The sequence below is a fragment of the Rhinolophus ferrumequinum genome, chromosome 10 (assembly GCF_004115265.2).
Source record: "Rhinolophus ferrumequinum isolate MPI-CBG mRhiFer1 chromosome 10, mRhiFer1_v1.p, whole genome shotgun sequence".
Lineage (NCBI taxonomy): Eukaryota > Metazoa > Chordata > Mammalia > Chiroptera > Rhinolophidae > Rhinolophus > Rhinolophus ferrumequinum.
In genome coordinates, this window is record NC_046293.1 from 77,851,486 (window position 1) to 77,873,579 (window position 22,094).

General features: G+C 32.4%; 1 protein-coding gene across 2 annotated transcripts in view; it reads left to right on the top strand.

Moving 5' to 3' along the window:
- The window catches only part of LRRIQ1 (leucine rich repeats and IQ motif containing 1), a 185,824-nt gene that overhangs the window by 100,127 nt on the left and 63,603 nt on the right, over window positions 1-22,094 (top strand). For both annotated transcript variants that reach the window (XM_033117564.1, XM_033117565.1), the window contains exons 19-23: window positions 1,815-1,904; window positions 2,564-2,685; window positions 3,214-3,309; window positions 3,567-3,649; window positions 12,093-12,194. In XM_033117564.1, coding sequence (XP_032973455.1) covers window positions 1,815-1,904; window positions 2,564-2,685; window positions 3,214-3,309; window positions 3,567-3,649; window positions 12,093-12,194 — 493 coding nt within the window. The remainder of the gene's footprint in view (window positions 1-1,814; window positions 1,905-2,563; window positions 2,686-3,213; window positions 3,310-3,566; window positions 3,650-12,092; window positions 12,195-22,094) is intronic.

Sequence of the window (22,094 nt, forward strand, 5' to 3'; positions counted from 1 at the left end):
CTTAGCACCCATTTGCATTTCTGTAATCAGAAGAAACAATCAGCAATTAGAGGTCAGATCCCCAATATTTGGAAGACAGCGTCCTCATTGTCAATCCTGACTCCTCCAAGCTGTGTGCAAACGAGTCCAGGGACACATGAACAGCTGCCTGCCTCAGGGTTGGGGAGTGGAAGACAGATAGCTGCTACTGTGCTAAGAGCTGAAACTGACCAAAATTAACCACCATGTACCACTCAGTTCTTCCCCTGGAAGTTAGAAGGCTTCAATAGACTCCAGAGTTCCAAAGTCGTTACATCAGACAGATTCTGCCAGTGCAATTGTTGTCTTGTTGGGGAGATGGATTCCTGGTGCTTCCTTCTCTGCCATCTTCCCAGAGTCGTCCGGCATACTCCCTTTTATAATATTGTCCTACAGCTTCACATCTTCTCTTCACTTTAGCATTTCTCAGAATAGTGAGAATACTAATTTGATGATAGCTGATATGCTGTAGGTCTTGATAGTTCCTGAAATAGATCTGGATTTCCTTTTATTTGTCATTCAAAATAAAGAATTACAAAATCTGAAACCTGAATCCTGTTTGCACTTTTGCATCAATTCACATTCTTAAACCAGATATATATTCTTAAACCAGATATAACTGGTAGTATATAGCTGTGATATATATGTTAACAATCTCTGACTAGAAGGAATTGGACAATGTACCTGTCTAACAACTATGTAGAGGTGTCCTACTACATAAGTATTGAAATAACATGAATTTGATTAGGTTTCCTAAGATTAAGTGTTAGAAGTAAGTCTATCATTGCACTGCTAGCCTATAGTCAGGATGTCTTAGTCTTGCCTTCCCAATGGTCTTTCAAGTGATGTTAAAGAAAGTTTGAAATGGTATAAATGGAAAATTGCACTGAAGTCTCCTCAGAATATAATCATTCTAGTTTCTAAATCATAAGTATGTCTGATCATTTTAGAACCTTTTAAGAAACAAGTTTATTAGTATTCTGATCATCCTTTTTTCATAAAGATTCAAAAAACATTACAGCACCACAGAAGTTTATTCTCAACTATATTAGATAATCCAAGCAAATTAAATTTAGTTAATTATATTCTCACTTATACAAACTAGCATAACTCGTGTAGTTCCTTTGTAGACAGATAAAATAAATTTGGGAATTACATAAATGGAATAAAGATGTTTGAAGATAGAGTGAAGGAATTTAAAATAGGATCTTTTCAAAATTTATATTTTTATCATTGAACCACTTGAATTAGAGAATATAATATCAACAACCATATTTCTTATATTGCCATAAAATTCTTTTTTTCCACCTATTAAGAAGATTTGTGAAATTTTGGGGAAAAATTAAGTAAAAGCTATCTTACAGTGTTTATAGAAAAGTTGATACTAATGTGTTAAAATACATTTTCAATAGTGAGGTTTAATGGAAAGTATGGTATATATTACAATGAACTAATAGATTATTGCCTTCAGTTACATCGAGAGTTGGCTCAGAGTCATACTTATCAAACAGTAAAATACACTGAACAATCCACCCCTCTCTTATTTTTTTAGAGCACTTGAGTACTCGAGTTCTCACTTTATCCCACTGGGGATAAAAAAGAAAAATCTTATCCTGTTTTTAAGAATGCTTGCATTAAACAGATGCAAAATATCTCACAATAGCAAGTAGCACATTTTCCTGTAAATAAAAGTTCTGATATACTTTCGTAACTTTTGTAGCATATAAGACAATTTAAAGACTCTTTGTAAAAGTTATGCAAGCTAACTTATGTACATCGATGTTTTATTTGTGCAGGCTGCCTTAGAAAAAGAATGGCCAGCTTTAGATTCCGCCCGCTTCCCTTCACAAACACTGCTTCTCCCAAACCAGCTGCACTGGCCAAAGGTAACATGTCATGGAAACCTCTCAGTGCTCAATCTTTGCTCATTTTTTAAGGTTATGCTATGCAGCAGTGATTAATAATACAATTTATTGACTTGAAAAACATAATTACTTTTAGAAGCCTCTGACTTCCTCCTCATCCCCAGATGTAATTATTCATGTAGCTTTTCTTTCATTTGCTCCTCATTTTTTTCTTTATTTTGGATTTCTTTCAACACTTTATTTCACAGTAGCAAAAAAAAAAAAAATGATACACTTCAGCTGCATATTTGGCAGTAGACTAAAATCACTAGTTGAAAGCACTTTAAAAATATAAAAATATGCATTAAGAGGGTAACAGCTGAAGATTTTCAGTCAGAGGTCAATGGACTGCAATATCTGCTATTTATTTGATAATCTTTGAAGTTTTTGTTTCCTGAGATTTTTTTAAGATCTTTGCAATTAATCATTTTGTATAGGCAAACTATACCAAAAAGCATATTCCTTGCCCCTATAACAAAAAATATTTGTATGTGTATTCCATAAATTTTATTTTAATTTTCAATTTTTATGAGTTTTCCTTAGGAGGCTACTTTGTACTATGCAAGTAGAGTAATACAATATTAATCCTAGAATTTTCCAATTTATTTTAAAATCATGTACATTTTTTTTTTTTTGATAAGTTCTCTGGAACCTTAAATTATGATGACACTTCACTTAATTTACCAAGTCATCCAGCTCAAGCATGGCTATGTAATGAGAAGGAAAATGTGTTTTCATCGGAACACACACAGTTTAATGGCAGGTAAGCTGAATTACTCCTTTAGAAGATCAACCTATAAAAGGCATACCTATGATGAATACTAAACTCCTTACAAAATTAATAAAATAATGAAAATAACAGCAAGTTTATTTGATTAGAAGATGGAAGAACATTTAGTGTTAAGATATAATGATTTTATGTAGTTTTCAGTGTAAGAAAAATTTATAAGGTAGATTTATTCAAGCAACTGCAAAACTTAAATAAAATAATGTAATTAATTGTTTTAAACAAGTAGATTTTTAAATACTGTTATATAGGTAGAGATAAGGATTAGAATAAAAATTCCAGTGCTGCATTTCTTTCGACAAAAGGATTGAAATATGCTTCAAGTAATTGAAATGTAAACATTTTAAATTAATGGCAGACATTTATTGCTTTTCAAGATAAAGCTTTTCTGTAACTTAAATGGATTTTATTTTCAAGTTTGAGACAACATAAAAACCCTTGTAGTTTTAAAAAGTGCTTATATACTTGTGTTGATTCAGTTGTGTGGCATTTTTCTTTTGCCAGATCAGAAAATAGAACTTTATCCCAGACACCTGAATCAAAGACCAGCAGAAAGAGTTTGCTAAAATCTGAAAAGGAGGAAAAAATTTCAGAAGAATGGTATGTAGTCTACTTTACACTAAATTATTGAGACTTAAAATTGATAGATTTTTAAATGTCCAAGGCCAATGCTTTTCAAGATTTCAATAGTGCTTTTATTTGTTTTTAAGAAACTATGTATCTGTTAAATTGCAGATTCTCAAATTGGAATCCAAATTTGTTTTAATATAATTGAGATACTTATGTTTATATGTATATGCATATATAAATATTATCTGAATATTTGTTTTGCCTTTATTAATTTAATATTTCAATAGGGGCTTTAAAGATATTTCTACTGCTCAGCAAATGCTGAAGAGAGCACAGAATATGAAATCAAAGAAATTAAGGAAAAAATTGGGTATGTAATCAATGCTCTTTGAATAACGGTGTGTTTGATATTGAAGATACATTCTTTTAAAATATTTTAACGAAATTGCCTTTAATAAGAACAGAAATGAAATGCACAGATATGAGTATGTCTAAGGTAATAATTCTCTGAAAAACAAGAAAACTTACAGCAAATTATGTTATTACATTAAATAATTTGTTATACTCTTAAATGCTATTTTTACTTTTCTCTTGTTTCTTATCTACTTTGCTATTGATTATTCTATCTATCTTACTCTGAAAATTAGGCTGTAATTTATTTCTAAGCTGGTTTATTTTGGCAAAAGTTGACTCTAAACAGCATCTGCTTCATGTGCTTATTCCTTTGTGTGTTTTTAAATTGCTTGTTTATTCGATAAAATATTTATATAAATTCATCAGTTCCATGAGTATCAGCTACGAGGTCTTCAGAACTTGACACTTTGGAAAAGGAGCACAATGATATGTATCTTTCATGATTATGCAGAACTTGGGAAATGTTCAAAGGCATCTTTTCTTCTATCCTGTTTGTCAGGCTAATTCTTCAAGTCATTTATCTTTCTTGAATATCTTTAATCATTTTAGTGTTAATTACTTAATATGTGGAGTAGTTTATAGTTGTCAGGGCAAGAAATAGTGGGTTATTGTGACTTTATATGCATTAAAAATCTATTTAAAATTATTTGCATATTTCATATAACTTTGCATTTACTCCTAATTTTATAAATATTTACTCCTGAATTTATAAGCTTTAATAAAAGTAACATGACTTTTTAAAAACTGTTTTGGGCTTCTCTTGCTCATTGTTTCCTTGTAAAAAAATCTTAACATCAGTGAAATGTTTCCATAAAAGTACCATTAGTCCTGAGAAGAGCAAGGAATCTATATTTATTCTATAGTTCTAGCTTAGAAAAGCATACAGAGATGCTTAATTTTTCTATTTATCATTTTTAATCATTGGTTTAATACAATTCTAAGAAATATATACTACATATGTATTTAATTAAAAAAACAAATAAAAATAACTAGAATACTTTGGTTGGTTTCCAAGGAATAACTAATATTTGTTGACATGCACTTACTAACCATTGATAAAACACTGATGATTCATTTTCATATTCACAAATGTTCAACTTTCCTTTTTTGGTGTTATATTAGTGTAGTGATATCTTGATTTTATCTTTTTGAGGTGACTGATTTTTTTTGATGTGCGCTGAAAGTTTGTTAGGTTTAAAATATTGAAATGTTAAGCATTTTTAAAGAAGATGTAAATATATGCTCTATTTGCCAACTTACTTTGCACCTCCTACATTTTTATTTTGTAAACTCCTATTAAAGTTTGTCAGGGCTCTATGAACTGAATACAACGAGGTGGTTTCCCAGAAAAATAGTAACTCAAACCATTAATAATGGTGAGACTCTCAGTCCTGGGGAAGTGGAATCCAGTACAGTAAATTTGATGAACACTTTTTATTGTTTTGACGTATATTTCTATTCATCTTCAATAGTATCAACAAACATTATTTAAATAACTGTTTTAAGAATGATGAAATTTTCTGAAACTTCTGGGGCAAGTTCAAATATCGGAATTAGATAAGAACTGATTTAGCCAGTGTTAACAAGTAATTATTACTTATTTAAGTTCAATATTTATATTGGTTTTTTTTTTCCAGATATTTACAATGTTTGCCTAGTCTCTGACAGTGAAGCTAAGAAAAAGTTTATTGTGTTAGAATCAGTCTCTGGAAATATAAAGCTCTTTCTTGCTAATTCTTGTAACTGAGTGATTTTTTTTTTTTAGGTTGAGTACATTTTTAATAAATGAGCATAGTAAATAATATGTTTTAGCAAAAGTTTCAACAAGGAATATATGCTCACACATTAAAAAATCATTGCTTTAATGGCCAAAACTTAGACATAATTATTATCAGACAAAAATTAAACCTCTTTTCATCTGTCACAAGGGGGCATGGTAGGGTAACAAATAAAAAATTACCAGACATCCGAGTTAACAACCATATCTTAAATTTAACATTTTGACAGTGGTCATTAAACATGACCTGTTAGGTAAAAAACCAAAATGACAATTGTATAATTTTTATGGGGATGTTGAATTACATGACTGTAAACCCAGTTGCATTCTTATTACTATGTTAGGTTCTGTATCTCTCTAGAAAGCCCTTTTTTTTTTTTTTTGGCTTTTTGTTTTGTCAAAATACTATTAGATTAATGAAATAAAAGCCCTCTTATTCTCTAAAATTTGAATTCTGAAATGTAAGCCTTTGTGATAACCTTTAAATTGTCCTCGCTGTCTCTTTACTCCCCCTTCACAACAGATATATAGAATAGAGATAAATATTCAAAGTAAGACTAAAGATGGAAAACATGAAAATCAGTGGGATCTTCTCCAATTATGATGCTCTAATCTTCTAGTAGGTTGATGACGTAGCACTTATGTCATTTTGTATCTGTGAGCAAATTATGTAAGACTCTGTAACTTGGGTTTTCTTCTTATAGAATAAAGCATTTTCTAGTACTTTTCCAATTTTATAATGCAATCAGCCTGTGATATGCTAGTAACTTATTTGAATCTGCCTAAAATAATGGCCATAATTTTAAAATTTTACTCACTAATAAAATAATATTTTAAATATTTAAATCCTGTTGAAAGTTAATTTTGTATTAACAATTTTCAAACGTTAATGGAGATATATCTTACATAGACAACTGTCCAGGTTAAAATTTTCAAGCCACCAGAGGGCAACATTGTCCATAAAACTACTGGAGACCAACCAGCTCTGTGTGGGTTGGGAGGGTGGCAGGTGAGGATTCAGAGAACAGAAACTTAATTAAATGGAACCAGCTACATCTGAAACTCTAACAAAGTGGTGATCCTCAAGGAGGTGGAACATAAAATGCAGGGGGTACAGAAACTTTAATTCAAATTTCTGCCATGAAAAGCCTTAGAGCACATTGCTCTGTAGTAACCAATATTTCCTTTTGGTATATTTTACATACATTTATTAGCCAAGGGATATATAAGTCAATAATATTTTATTTATGGTAAGAGTGAAAATAGGGCAAAAGGCATGGGGTCGTTACTTAAAGAAAGTTGTAAATAGAGGAAGAATACCACTTAGGACATTGGTTACCACTGAGTAAGGAAGAAGCAAGGTACTGAGGAAACCTGCAATGCGGGCCGCCATCCAGGGAGACTCCACGTTGATGCCTTCTAGTTTAAAGCAGATGGGATACATGAGCCCATCTGCTTTAAACAAAAGGAGCAGGAGGACGAGGGGCAGGGGGAGAGAAACTGACGGGAAGCCACAGGAGGCAATCTAAAATTGTGAGGAGTTACCATGATTTACTCAGTTTGGGTTTGGGTTCTGATTGTTGTTATTCCTAGGAAGTTGTTACTCTTTCCCTCATGATGGACATAAGCAGGAACTAGTTATAACTGGTCTTGTCTTTTGGGGAGTGATATTTGTTTGTCCTACACAGAAGTAATTTCAGAATGTGGTGATCTGCGTTGGAAATGAGCAGATACCCAGGGAAGTTCAGAGTTTAGTACTGCAGTGAAGCACATCATGTGTTAAGGGGAGAGTCGCTGGCTTCTTGAAAACCTGAGAGTCAATAACCTGAAGGTAATGAGCATGATTGGTGGCAAGACTGAGATGACTCCGGTGGGGAAGGAGAGTGAGTGACTGACTGGTCTTGACATAGAGCACTCCTCAAAGAGAATGAGTTGTGTATCGGGATTTTGGTGGAGAGCAGATGGTAAGATGCTGAAGGGCTAAGAATATAAGGATGAAGCCATAATGAGGCTTTCCAACATGTATCATATTTATGCATTTCAAATTTCCTAACTAAAGAAGAGGAAGAGCACAATGAAGCAAATAAGGTTACTTTGGTTAGAAATGTAAAGCCACAACCAGGGCTAAGAATTATTTTGTAGCTGTTTGTAACACCTAGCACATTTGTCAAGTACTTGTTAAACATTCAGTATTTGCTAATTTTATTTCAATGAAGATAATAGCTTGAGATGGTTGGTAACATTTAGTTATAGCCAAGAATTAAGCCAGCTAGAAAATAAGACAGGTTAACTTTTTAATATGAATTAAGCAGTTCATTGGCTATAGCAAAGAGATCAGGTTACAAAATGGTAAGATAACTAAGGAATGTTACAGGGGAAGTATCACAAGGGAACAGTATAGGCAAAACTGTAGTAAAATAAAGTTTATTGATGATTTGTTTTGTTTACCTCAGCGATTTCCGAAAAGAATTCACAAGAATTTTGATCAAATTTTACTTTGTTGTGCTCTCAACAAATCAATAATAAACCCATTTGAACATAAGATCCTTGAGGGTCAAGACTCTACTTGTCCCCACTGAATTCCCAGAACCTAATGCCATGTCTGGTATATGGTAGATGTTCAATAAATAACAGTTAACCAAATCAGCCACAAATTAGATAAAAGTCACTAAATTTTATAACATTTGACTGTATGTATATGTATTATAGTAATTTAAGTACATGTTTATATTTGGGAAGGCAACTTTAAATAAGTAAATAATATGAGATGATGAAGCATAGCTAGTCATTCAACCTTAACATAAAACTTATCTCACAGCACTATTGTTCTTGGCAATACAGAAAACGGGTAATAACCAGATTTTTCTGTATGAAGTTAACAAGAATGACATAAACCAGTAAACTAAGATTAGGATTACTGAAACTGAAAAGGGATTACACAGTGAAGGAAATAATTTCAGGATATTCTAATCCCTATATAAATTCATGTTACTTAAATGAGATAATGGATATAAAGGGTTGAGTACAGAGCCACGCACATCATAGAAACTCAGTTTACTTATGGGTTTCTTTAAATATTTTATAAAGATGTTTTGAAGACCTATATCCCAGGCACTGGATAAGTCATACTGGGAGATACAAAGACTGGGGAAAAAAAAAAAAAAACAGCAAGATAGATGCACTACTGATGATCTCAGAGGAGTTGATTCTAATGTCCAAACCTGACATTACAATGCAAGAAAAAGGTGTCACGAGCTGTACTCACTATCTCCAGGGTTTCATACTCAATTGTGTAGATTCTGAGGGTAAGACTAGTGTCTTATTCACGGTTATCTCCAGGGACTATCAAAATCAAGTGATCCCCACACCCACCCACCCCGCATCTAGAATTATTAGGTTGGTGCAAAAGTAACTGACTCTGGGTGTAACTGAATCATCGATAGATGATTGGGTAAAGATGTAGTATATATCTGGGTGGTGAACACACAATGTAATTTATAGATGATGGGATACAGAATTGCACACCTGAAATCTATGTAATTTTACTAACAATTGTCACCCCAATAAATTAAAAAAAAAAAAGTAATTGCGATGTTTGCAATTTTAACCTTTTAAGCGGCATTTAGTCTTACACCGACCTAATACTACGTTTCTTGATTGTCATTATCCTTTTGCAATTTGAATTGTTTTAAGTCAATTTAAAGTGGTATAATCAGAATGTTTTCAAATAAAAGGTTAAGGAACCCTCATATACTGTTGGTGGGAATGCAGATTTTTGCAGCCACTCGGGAAGGCAGTGTGGAGGTTCCTCAAAAAATTAAGAATAGAATTATCTTATGACCCAGCAATCCCTCTCCTGGGTATCTACTCAAAAAAATCTGAAAACATTTATCCATAAAGATATATGTGCTCCAATGTTCATTGAAGCTTTATTTACAGTGGCCAAGACATGGAAACGACCAAAATGTCCTTCGATAGATGATTGGGTAAAGATGTAGTATATATACACAATGGAATACTATTCTGCGATAAGAAAAGATGAAATAATGCCATTTGCGACAACATGGATGGATCTTGAAATTATTATGCTAAACGAAATAAATCAGACAGAAAAAATAGAGAACCATATGATTTCACTGATATGTGTGATATAAAACTGAAAACAACAAAAGAACAAGGCAAACAAATGAAGAAATAAAAACTCATAGACACAGACAATAGTTCAGTGGTTACCAGAGGGTAAAGGGGGAGGAGGATGGTAGATGAGGTAAAAGTGATAAAATATGTGGTGATGGAAAGAGAACTGACTCTGGGTGGTGAACACACAATGGGATATATAGATGATGTGTTATAGAATTGTACACCTGAAATCTATGCAACACTACTAACAATTGTCACCCCAATAAACTTTAATTAAAAAATAAATAAATAAATAAAAGGTTATTGAAAATGTAGCACTCATTATGTGCTCTTGGAAAATAAAATTATTTTATTGAGTAAATTGAGCTAGACAACTCTTAAATATTTTATATGTATTAGCTTATTTAAGCTTGCTAATAATATGAGGAAAGTGCTATTGTTATCCATGTTTAACATAATTAGAAATCAAGTTACAGATTGTTATTTTCCCAAGGAGTGCCAAAGAATTTATAAAGGGTCCATAGATTTTATTCCATGTACTATATTGAATAAAACAAAATTGATTCTGGATCCATCAATCTATTTCCAATATATCCCACCTTACTCTATGAAGGATTTAATATTTTTTAAGACTATAAGTTAGAAATATTATTGTTGTTTATGTTGTAATTATATGTTTACTAGCTGCTATTAGTTGAGCAGCTACACTTATACAGGCCCAAATCTTGATGCGTTACACACATTATCTCATTAAATCTCACTCTAATACTTTAAAGTCAATATTATTTCTGTTAGACAAAGGAAGAGGCAGAGGGTGAGAGCAATTTGTCCAGAGTCATACAACTAGTATAAATTGGAGCTTGGATCTAACCCAGATCTGTTTAACTGTAATGTCTTTGTTCAGGAAATACATATTCAAATAGAAAGGCAAGAAAATCAGGAAAATGTGAGGGAAAAAGAGTAGGTTATAATACGGTATCATAACAGTGTGTAAACCCATGATAATCTGTCTTCCCTGAGTGACTAATGCTCCTTTTGACTCGCCAATATATTTTTGGAAATTACTTAGATGTTTTATTCTATTAAATATATATACAAGGGTTTTTATTATTCTTACTGATAATTCACATTGAATACATCTGGAAGCACCCAACTCTTATAATACCTTAGGTCACATATAATTATGAGAGGTGCCCGAATATTGACATATATTTTCCCTAATCTTGAGAAATATACTCTCTTAAAGCATGTAAGTCATGCTTAGTAAGGATAAATTATTACTAGAAGACTAAGGGAAATCTTTATTTTGCTCATGCTGGAGAATAACTCTGCAAATACTATTTTGCTTTTCTAATTTATATTCTAAAAAACTGTTACCTTAACATTTAATTAAAATATGTATTTTGAGCTTTATGATATTTAAAATCTTATTTTTCCATTTAGCATATTCAGTTCTATTACATAGATCTCAATCAAGGATTCTTAAAGCGTCCTTTTGCAAGATGATGTAAGATATTAAGAAAATGTATGCTGACATAAATTGTGGTTTTATGGTAACCTACTTTATTATTTTTTTATTGAGATTTAAACTAACATACACCGTTTTGTTAGTTTCAGGTATACAACTAAGTTAACTTACTTAAATGCATAACTGTCCACTCTTATTTTACTCCCTGTTATTTACTTAACTATTTACTTTTCTTACAGTTCATCAACAAGCAAAAACCTTTTGTCTTAATTCAACTGCACCCAATTCCAATTTAATATTCTACAGAACCACTCATTATCAATAAAAAATTATACAGCCCTTCATTTACAATTATCCTATGTATTTTGTAAAATCAATACATTTAGAATTCTCTTGGCTCTAAAAATATATAGAATTTGTACAGCATTGTTATGTAAAATACAGTACATTAGGGCAAAAGAGAAACTATTAATTATCTGTAAAATTAATGAAATAATCATTTTCTACCTGTTCCTCATTCCATTAGTGGTAAGTTAGTTATCTTGCTTCCATCTCATCTACCTAGTTTATAGGAGAAAAAAGTAGGGTATGTGGTTATTCCTGTAATAATAGCTTTCACCTATTATGCATTTATGGAAATTTTACTTTATTCCATCAGAAATATCAGGAATTAAGAAAGGAGCTGAGACAACAAACAGTGAAGCAACTCCCCAAATAAAAATATTAAAAATATGATGCCATAACTAGAAAATTTAAATGTAAATGTTTTCACATTATTAGCATTTCTATTTTTGTATTAGGTAGTGGCTATGTGTTTATTCAGATATCCAAGAATATATGAATGGTTGGTTACCTTTTCATATTATGAGTCTTTTAAAAATAACATCATCAATTTGACAGAGTTTTATAGAGTGGGTATCATTTTCTTAATATTATCATAAAAATATATAGCCATTTCAGAGAAGGAATGAGCCAGAGCTGAACTTTTGTCTTATCTTGCTTTTTTTTGTCTAGATCCCACTGTGCACCTAGCATTATTCAGAAACAACAAAAGTAAAGTTTCTGTTACAAAGTCACCAAAGAAGACACAACCCAGAAGAGATGGTTACTTTGAAGGTATGTTTTAACCACAGATACACAGAAAGGTAAAAATTCTCAGTTGTTCTAAAGTACATATATGAAAATTGTATATAAAATATAAGTAAATAAATATCAAAATATGACTCTTGGCGGTAAAATACTAATTTAGTGTACTGATTCATTAGCACGCTAGCTTAGTATTTGTATCAATGCTTATATAAATATGAATTCCTTGCAGTTTTTTGTGAAAGTCTTATACTGCTGTATCATTAATGTTACTAACTTTATTTAAATTTTACACTGACAGATATTATTAGCCTGTATCAAGGGAAGTGATCACATGTCGACATGATATTCTGATATATAGTCACTTTACTGCCAATATATACAAATTCATTAAAATTCAAAATTAAACTCTGGAATTTTAAATAATTTACTATATTTGAAGCTTGCCCAACACACTTTTTGGGTGGAGTATTGGCATATCTAAATGGCCGCTTACATTTCTGATTTTAGCATTCAGAAGAATTTTGATTTACATTATTAAACAGATATTTAAATGTAATAGAGCAGCAAACATGACTTAAAACAAGTTTTCTATTGCTTTCTCTTTAATATTAAAATGATGATAGTTTTACCTATACTTTTAGATTGCAATTTCTAATAGGAAAAGTGGACTCAATTAAATTTGAATAGAAGAAAACTGTTTCGAATATTTTTAATATTTTGTCTTCAATACATTTTAAATAATTCTCAAAATTTATGCATCATTGTAGCCTGATTGAAAATAGATACATGTTGATATATATTTCTATTCAGTAATATCTCAAACTAAAGAAAAGTTTGATAACCACCTATTTTATACTTTTCTAGAGATGCCTTTTAAGTTCGTAGGGTGGAAGACATGGGGTCTAGAATTTTTGTTAAAGTATATAGCAATAAATATATACATAGAAAAATAAGTAAAGCAAGTAAGGCAAATTATTGAAATTGTTGGATCAATAAATGATGGTATTTGGAGGTTTGTTGTGACCATTTAGTTTTTTTAATATTTAAAATTTTCCATAGTACAACATTTAAAAAATTTGGTGACTATTGAAGTTGTCAAAACAATATTATTTCAAAAATATTTATGCATTGGTATGTTGATAGAATTAAAATATATTCCCAATATAAAATAGGGCTTCAGTTTTAATCAGGGTTAATTTTCTTGTTATAGTGTTAACTTCACCATTCAGTACTTTTAAAAGGAAAAGTAGGAATTTTGCTAAAATCAATATGAATTCTACAGATATTACCTTGTTAAATGGTTTCTTCAGAAAGGAAAGGCCTAGAAAGAAAGATAATTGGGGCATTTTTGCCCTTTAAATTAGCATATACGAGCATGTACTACAGAATCAGAAAGGAAAAATCTATCCTAACGTGTTCTATTGCATTTTTCTCTTGTCCTGTGAAATGTAAAGCTATGTTAACATCAAGAATAGTATTTATATGTGTATGCTATATTTATTAATTTGTGTACTAATATAAAATATACTAGGAACAGTTCAAATAATGATAGAGATAAAGTGGCCTATAGAACATGAAATATTGCTATATGATAGGATGTGTGTTTTTATTTTCTTTCCCACATGAAATGTATTTAGTTTAGTTTTTTTTTCAACTTCAGGTACATTTAGCATTTCATTAATATCTCCATTTGACAAAATGGTCTTCATGCTATACTAGATATTCTAATGATTAATAGTTATTTTAAGGCTCTCTCTCTTTTTTTTTTTTTTTTTTGGAAGGAATGGTCTTGGCAAAAACCAGTTTTACATGGCAAAACTTTCTTCCCCCTCATTAATATGTTTATTTCTGCCCCATTTTTTAAGGGGAAAGAGATAATTTGATCATTGCTGGCCAGGGTGAACCCCGTATTATCTTTAACTGCTACTCTGGCTTCACTCGCCTCCTAGAATCACACTCTTATTTTCTGGCCACAAAGGCCAGTCAACATGCAAGTCAGCAGCCTGACTAACCTCAGCTTCCCAGTACAGGATACATTTTTAAACCAGAGCTTTTGAGATGAAATGTACATAGTATAAAATACCCATTTTCGTACAATTTAATGAACTTCTATATATTTACATTACACCACCATCACCACAATCTAGTTTTAGAATATTGGAAAGATGTTTCTTTTTTTCTCAAATATTTCAAATAAAATTAATAATTGGGCATCTTATCCCCCATAAATGAGGAAGATCAGAATTAAATTTTGCTGGAAGTTTGATGGAATGATTCTATGTGAAACAGTATCTCAACACAATGGCAGGCTGTCCCTGTTTTATCATTGCCTTGATTTTGTTGAAATTACATTATAGTATTTGATTATTTCTGTGTAGGATGACCATTTATTTTATAATAATATCGTCTGATTTTTAAAAAAATAAATTTAAAAATACTTTCTTCCCTTTGCAATATTGCCATGATCTCGCTTATAAACTGTGCTAAAATTCTTTGATTATTATTATTACAGACTTTATTTGCATGTCACTAGTAAGACAGAGAAGATGCTAGATGTACTCTTGGTCTATGGTAAAATATATGCTTAAGTTTGTGGAATATTTAATACAAATATCAAGTTATGTTAAATGATATAAAGTGAATAATTATACTTTTTAATAAACTATGTTTTACAAAATATCCTTCTATTTTGCCATACTCATAAATGTTGACAATTTTTGTCTAACTTGCCAAATTTAAACCTTTAACCCAATTAAGGCTGAGGAAACTTTGACCACACCTATTTCCAGGGTAACCTCATACTAGTGCAGTGTTTCAGATATCAGTCAGTTATTTCTATGATACACGATTTCGTACCTGAGGACTTTACAGATTCAACATTGGTTTACTTGATTTATTTGTTTATTTTCAATATGTGTGTTTATTTTATGTCAGGTACCTGTCTTAGTTTATCCTGTATCACCCAGAATACCTACATGGTTTTCATTATCTGATCTTGTCTTGGAATCTGATTCTTGATTTATCACTTTCTTGTTTATTACCTTAAATATCTCCTACCAAGTGTCCTTTTTGTTTGTTTGTTTCAAATATTCCATTTGAAGGCCTGATGTAGTCTTCTATAGGTATCACTGGAAGAAGCATGACTTAATTGATGTAAGTGTGCACTCTAGAGTTAGTGTAACACAGTTTGAATCTTGATTCCACCGTTATTGACTATGTAACCTTGGCGGCATTATTTAACTTACCTTTTTATCATTATTTTTTAATCTGGGAAATTGGATATTAGTAGTACCTAGTTGTTGGGGATTACGTGAAATCCTACTTGTGAAATGCTTGCAACACACAGTATGAATACATAGTACTGCTTAAAACTTGTAATCATTAGTAATGGCCACTCATTTTTAAAGTATAGGTGTTTTTTTTCTCTTGTTTGCAATTGGTAGTATTTATTGTATTTCTTGCTAAGTTTTATGCTAAGAGTTTTACTTAAATTCTCTGATTCAGCCTTATCAGAGACTCTGAAAATGTATTATAACTGTCAACATTTATAAGATAAGGAAACAGGTTTTGAGGGTTTGATAAGGGACTTGTCCAAAGTCATACAGAGTATAAGTGGCTGGAGGGAAATAGGGATAATTTCTTTATCAAAACAAGGCTATCAAAAATCAAACAAAATACAGAATTCAGGAGCAAAGGCTCATAGGTAACCCTGAAATGTGTACAAATTTAGAATCAAAATATTTATGAAAGAAATAAAGGCTAATTATTAAATCAGGTAAAACTTTGGGAAACTCATAATCAGTTTTGTTATTTCTTTCTCAAAGCTTTAATTAACATAATTAAGAAACAGTTTAGTGCCAACATGGTGATAAACATCTCATCTGTTCCCAGTGATTAGCTACTACCTCAGCTAATATTAATATTATCATGATTAACTAACATAATTAAGTACCAAATATATTAGACTCTAAGTAAAGAATGACCATATTTTCAATCACCTATTTTAATTTTTAGATAGATGTCAACCTTTTCACACAGCCCAAAAGTAAACACCATACTTTGGCTTCACTTATTACTTTTTACTTATACATAAATTTAATGACTTCCCTGCCTTAATTGGCTGAAGTTTTTAAATTTGCTATTCCTAAAGCCAAAATCAAATTCGGACTTCTGGCTTTGGCCAAGGAAGGAAGCTACACAAGCCAGGAAAAAAATTGGATCTGGCCCAACCTTTTCAGAGAGGAAGGTTTTGTCTTAGCTCCTCCATTATCTGGGGCAATTTTCCTTGATTTTAAAGTCAAGTTTTCTCAATTCCCAGCCTGGTGCTGTCATCACTAACATGCTTCCTATTTTTCGTCTTATAAAACTGAGCATTTACACATACCATATGTCCATATACATCATAGATGTTGAAATATTTCTGTATTAGACTTTTGAGTATTGAAGGCATTAAACGACGTTTAATTTCTATAATGTTTACTTCAGACCATTTCTAATCAAATCATCTTCCTTTGTGGTATTTTTTTTACTGTATGATTACAAGCATTTTCTACTCCAGCTTTCTCCTTTTTAATACCAGCCTAGAGCGAAGAGTCACAGTATATAGATTGTTTTAAAATAGGTCTTCTATTTCCATAGCTATATAGAGCAGTTGCTAATAGTGCCAACATGCCTAGATATTAAGAACTAGTAGAATAAATGCCACTGGGTGTATGCAGGCAACCAAAGACTACCTGAAGGCATACTTTAAGAAGAGATGCTCAAAATCATTTCTACTGAGCAAGACTCAACATTAGTCACAGTAGACATGGATATGTATATTTATAAAATATGATTTGTCCATCAGTATCGCAGTTTCCAACAATCACTATACTTTGCATTACTATTTTCTGACTCAATTTTAAGTTTCATGTATCCTCAGCCCTTTGCATAGTACCTAATGCATAATTGATGCCTAAGAAATGTTTTGTAATAAATAAATAAAAGCACAGAGAACACTACCCTTAAATGGCTTCAAATATAGATGAAGATGCGCTGTGCTTTAATATGTTATTGAGCATGCTGCTGCCTTTGACAAATGGGATTCACTGTCCTGTGCATTATGGAAAATCTCTTCCCTTGGCTAACTCTTGTCATCTCAGACACTAATCACTTAGGGAAACTGTTCTGATTCTAGCTTAGAGCACCACTCACTGGATCCCCTGAATAAACTTTATCTACCATATATTGTAATGTAATATGATATAATTTAATAGCCTCTTTACCCTTGCCTGCCATGTACCACTTGTGCAAGCCATTGTTCCAAGTGCTTTATCTATAATAACTAATAAAATCCCCACAACAACCTTTTGAGGTGTGAAACAAAACTTCATTCTTTTTAGAAAAGTGAAAATCTATCTGCACTAACAAGGAATCAACTAGCAAAATCTTACAGTTCAATTTTTGTATGATTTTTTTTATGTATATAATCTCAACTTGACTAATAGAGAGAAAAGGACCTGCAGAAAGAGTCAGTAGCAAAAATAAATAAAATTGAAAAGTAACTTAGAGGCCCAAGTTAAAGATAGTTGAAGATCGGAAGCTATATTTTAATTTTTTTAATTGAATATGATAGCCTTTTATATAACTATGTATCTAAAGTCTTTGTAAGGCCTCCCATTGCACTTACAAACAAAAGCCATACTCTATATCATGACCCACCTGACTGTAATAAATGCTACAGGACATTGCCTGCAATTTCCTCTTTCTATTTTCTCAAATATGGTAAGCATTTTCTTTGGGGCTTTTGTACTTTATCTTTCTGCCTAGAAACGCTACCCTACACACTTTGCACAAAGGGCTCTTCTCATTGCTTAGTTTGCACTTGTAGTCCCCTCAGAGGGCTTTCCATTGCAATAAATCCTAAAAAAAGCCCTCTCCTCTCTATCCAGTTGCTCTCTCTCATGGCACCCACTGCAGTCATAGTATTTATCTGCTATTGTCTTATTTATTAATTTAAAATGTTACTTACATGTTGTGTTTCCACCAATAGAATATAATTCCATGAAAGGAGCACCATTATAGTCTTATTCACGTATATTCTCAGCACCTAGAATAGAGACAGGTACATAATTGGTACTCAATAAATATTTGAATACAGAAGAAAATAAGTGTATATGACATGCTTATAATTAAAACTCTCTAAATATATTCTAGGGGCTATCATACTATTTGGTAAATAAAGTTTGGAGTCACTGAAATTTTATACAGAAAAAAATAAGGTTATTAGGAAATTTAGTTGAAGGGAATGGCAATCTAGGGTGAAAAAAAGTATGTTATTAAACTCTTCTTTATCTACATCAGTTATAATTTGTATTTTCTAATTTCCCCCCAAATTTAGCCATAGTTGAATATATATATATATATATATATATATATTCTATTCCAACATATATTTTATATATACATATATATCATATATACCTTATATATGTATGATTTTCATATATTATATATAAATGTATAATATATAATTGCTGAATATACACTTTGTATACATGTTTCATATGTGTGTATATATATGTATATACATGCAGATAGAAATATATGATGTGTATATGGTTAAGTTAAAAATGGAAAGGGATTTTAGAGCTCTTAGAGTTTTTTGAAATGAACTATGATATGTAGCCTGTGAGATTTTATTACTTACTTTTCATTTAAAAAAATAAAAGAGGAATTCTCCTTCTGATAATAGAGGACTATGTAATTCAGACCAACCCTCCTGCAGAGCATAACCACAAGAGTTAGAAATTTTATTTTTTAAAAATCTGCTTTAAGTGATTGAAAAACTAACAAATAAGTAAAGAATTATGACTCAAGAAGGAAATCTAGAGAGCTGAGAAGCTGAGCAAAGCTTTTGATCATATCACCAGTCTAGGTGAACTGGAAATAGACTTCCTACTAGCCTCTTGCCAGGAATAAACATAAACCATCTCCAAAAAAGATAACAAGCTTCAAATTGTCTCTATAATTCCTCCTATACAATAGTTGGCACATAATAAAAAATAGGCATAGAAGGAGATGAGACAACATCATTTAAAACCATAAAAAAACAATAGAAACAGAGCCAACAAGATTTCAGATAACTTTGGGGATATGGAAGAGGAAATTGAGCATTTCAACAAGATATTAAACCTATAAACATATCCAAATGGAACGTGTATAATTTAAAATCACAACAACTGCAATTAAGACTTAGTCAATGGATGGATTTAACTATAAAACTGAAGAGAGAATATGGGTCTGGAAAATAGCTGTGAAAGGAATATCCAAATTGAAGAATGATATGAGAGAGAATAAAAAAATATAGAAAAAAGAAGAGACATGCGAAATACAGCAGAAATGTCTAACACATGTAATTACAGAATGAGAAAGAGAGGTGAAAGAGTAGAAGTAAATATTTTAAGAATTAATTGTTGAGAATTTACCAAAATTGAAGAAAAACCTCAAGTTATGGATTCACAAAACTCCATAAGAGACTAACCTTGCTACATAGCAGCTTGATCTCAGACTCCTAGTCTCCAGAGCTACAAGGAAATAAATTCATGTCGTTCAAGTCCGCAGTCTGTGGTATTTTCTTATGGCAGCCCCAACTGATTAATACACAATGTCATGACACATTCAGAGTGCTAAACGAAAATAAGTTCCACCATGAAAGTGTCCACCAAAACTTTGTCCTTCAAAAATGAAGGCATTCCTGTCACCAAGCTCCCTAGCTGCTGCTTCTCTGTACAGCCACACAAAAGGAGGAGGACACCTGAATTCCTCAGCCAAAGCTTCACAGAGGAAGTGGGGAAAATTAGTGGTTCCGGGAGAAGCCCAGAGCACCCTTTCTTTATCTGTGTTGTCCGTTGCCTCTGAAAGAAACCTCTCTCCCTACCTCTATATGATGCATGTGTACTGGCTACCTAGGATGCTTTCTATATTTCTGGGACAGCCCATGATCCTCTCAAAGCCTCAGAGAATTATTACAAAACTTTATATAAAGTTTATCATCACGAACTTAGTCTTCTATCTAAATGAAGTAACAATGGATTTGGACTGAGAAGACTTTAGGTTTGAATCTTAGACAGACACTCACTAGCTGTATGATCCATGTCTTGGTTTTCTCAGCTGTAATTGGGAACACCAATTTTCTTACATTATTTTGAAGATACAATAATCTGAGGCCTTCCAGATAAAGATGATGGATATGAAAACCCTCATTAAAATTTCAGTGGAGATATTGTTAAGATACAGACATACTAACAAATATGGGAATGTTAGGAAGACGCAATAGCAATATAATTTTTTTTTTAGTCTAGAAAATAAAAATATGAGTAATTATGATACAACAAAAGTTTAAACCAGCAAAGAAATGTGAGAACTGTCTCAAACTCAAAGTTTCAGGAATTGATAGTATTAGGACCTCTAAAAGTGCGGTGAAGAGGGTATTCAAAAAAGTAAGTCTGGGTTACTCTTGCAAAACTCTTGAACTTGATTCTTTAGATTGGAATAACGCAGTCTCTAAACTCAGGAACACCAGGCTTATTTGAGAATCTTGGCACCTTGCTAAAATTAAGAACAAAAATTATACGTATACTCAATGTTATAGTCCCAGCTCTTCCCCTTCTCAGCTCTCAGAATGCTGATAATCATGATTTTTAGTCAACCTGAGTGGCCATAACAAAATACCATAGACTGGGTGGCTTAAAAAACAGAAATTTATTTTTCACACTTCTGGAGACTGGAAAGTCCAAAATCAAGTTACCAGCGGATTTGATTCCTGGTGAGAGCTCTCTTTGTGGCTTAGAGATGACCACCTTTTTGCTACGTACACATGTGGCTTTTTCTAGGTGCATGCACAGAAAGAGATGGATCTGTCTCTTCTTATGGGGCCAAAAATCCCATCATGAGGGCCCCACCCTATGACCTAATTTAACCCTAATTACCTCCCAAAGATCCATCTCCAAATACCATTTAGAGTTTCAATATAGGAATTTTAGAGGGACACCAACATTTGGTTCACAACACCATGCCTTTAACCACCAGGCAAGAGATTAGAAGAGTCTTGCTGGAGAGTTGTATCAGTCCAAGAGGAAGTAGCTAAATACTGACATCAGGTATTTCCAATATAGGACTCAGACAGGTCACCTCTAGGTGAGGATCTCCGCTGATAGGCCATGCCCACCTGCGAAGAGTTTCCTAGAACTTTGTAGACCGCAACTCTAAAACATAAGCACCTGGTGGCTCAGGTGGTTGGAGGTCCATGATCGTAACTCCGAAGGCTGCCGGTTCGATTCCCACATGGGCCAATGGGCTATCAACCACAAGGTTGCCAGTTCAACTCCTCGAGTTCCACAAGGGATGGTGGGCTCCGCCCACTGCAACTAAGATTGAACAGGGCACCTTGAGCTGAGCTGCCACTGAGCTCCCAGATGGCTCAGTTGGTTGGAGCTCGTCCTCTCAACCACAAGGTTGACGGTTCGACTCCCGCAAGGGATGGTGGGGTGCACCCCCTGCAAATAGTAACGGCAACGACCTAGAGCTGAGCTGCGCCCTCCACAACTAAGACTGAAAGGACAACAACTTGAAGCTGAACGGCACCCTCCACAACTAAGATTGAAAGAACAACAACTTGACTTGGAAAAAAGTCCTGGAAGAACACACTGTTCCCCAATAAAGTCCTATTCCCCTTCCCCAATAAAAAAATCTTTAAAAAACAAACAAACAAAAAACACGACCCTTGAAACCATCAGATGCGATTTGAAAAAAAAATAAAAATAAAAATAAAACATAGGCACGTAAATGTGGATTCTTAAACACCTAAAAGAAAGCTATGACATCAAAGAAAACAAAGTAACAATCAACTTGAAAGAAACAGACTGTAGCAGGTGAAGAAACCTTCAA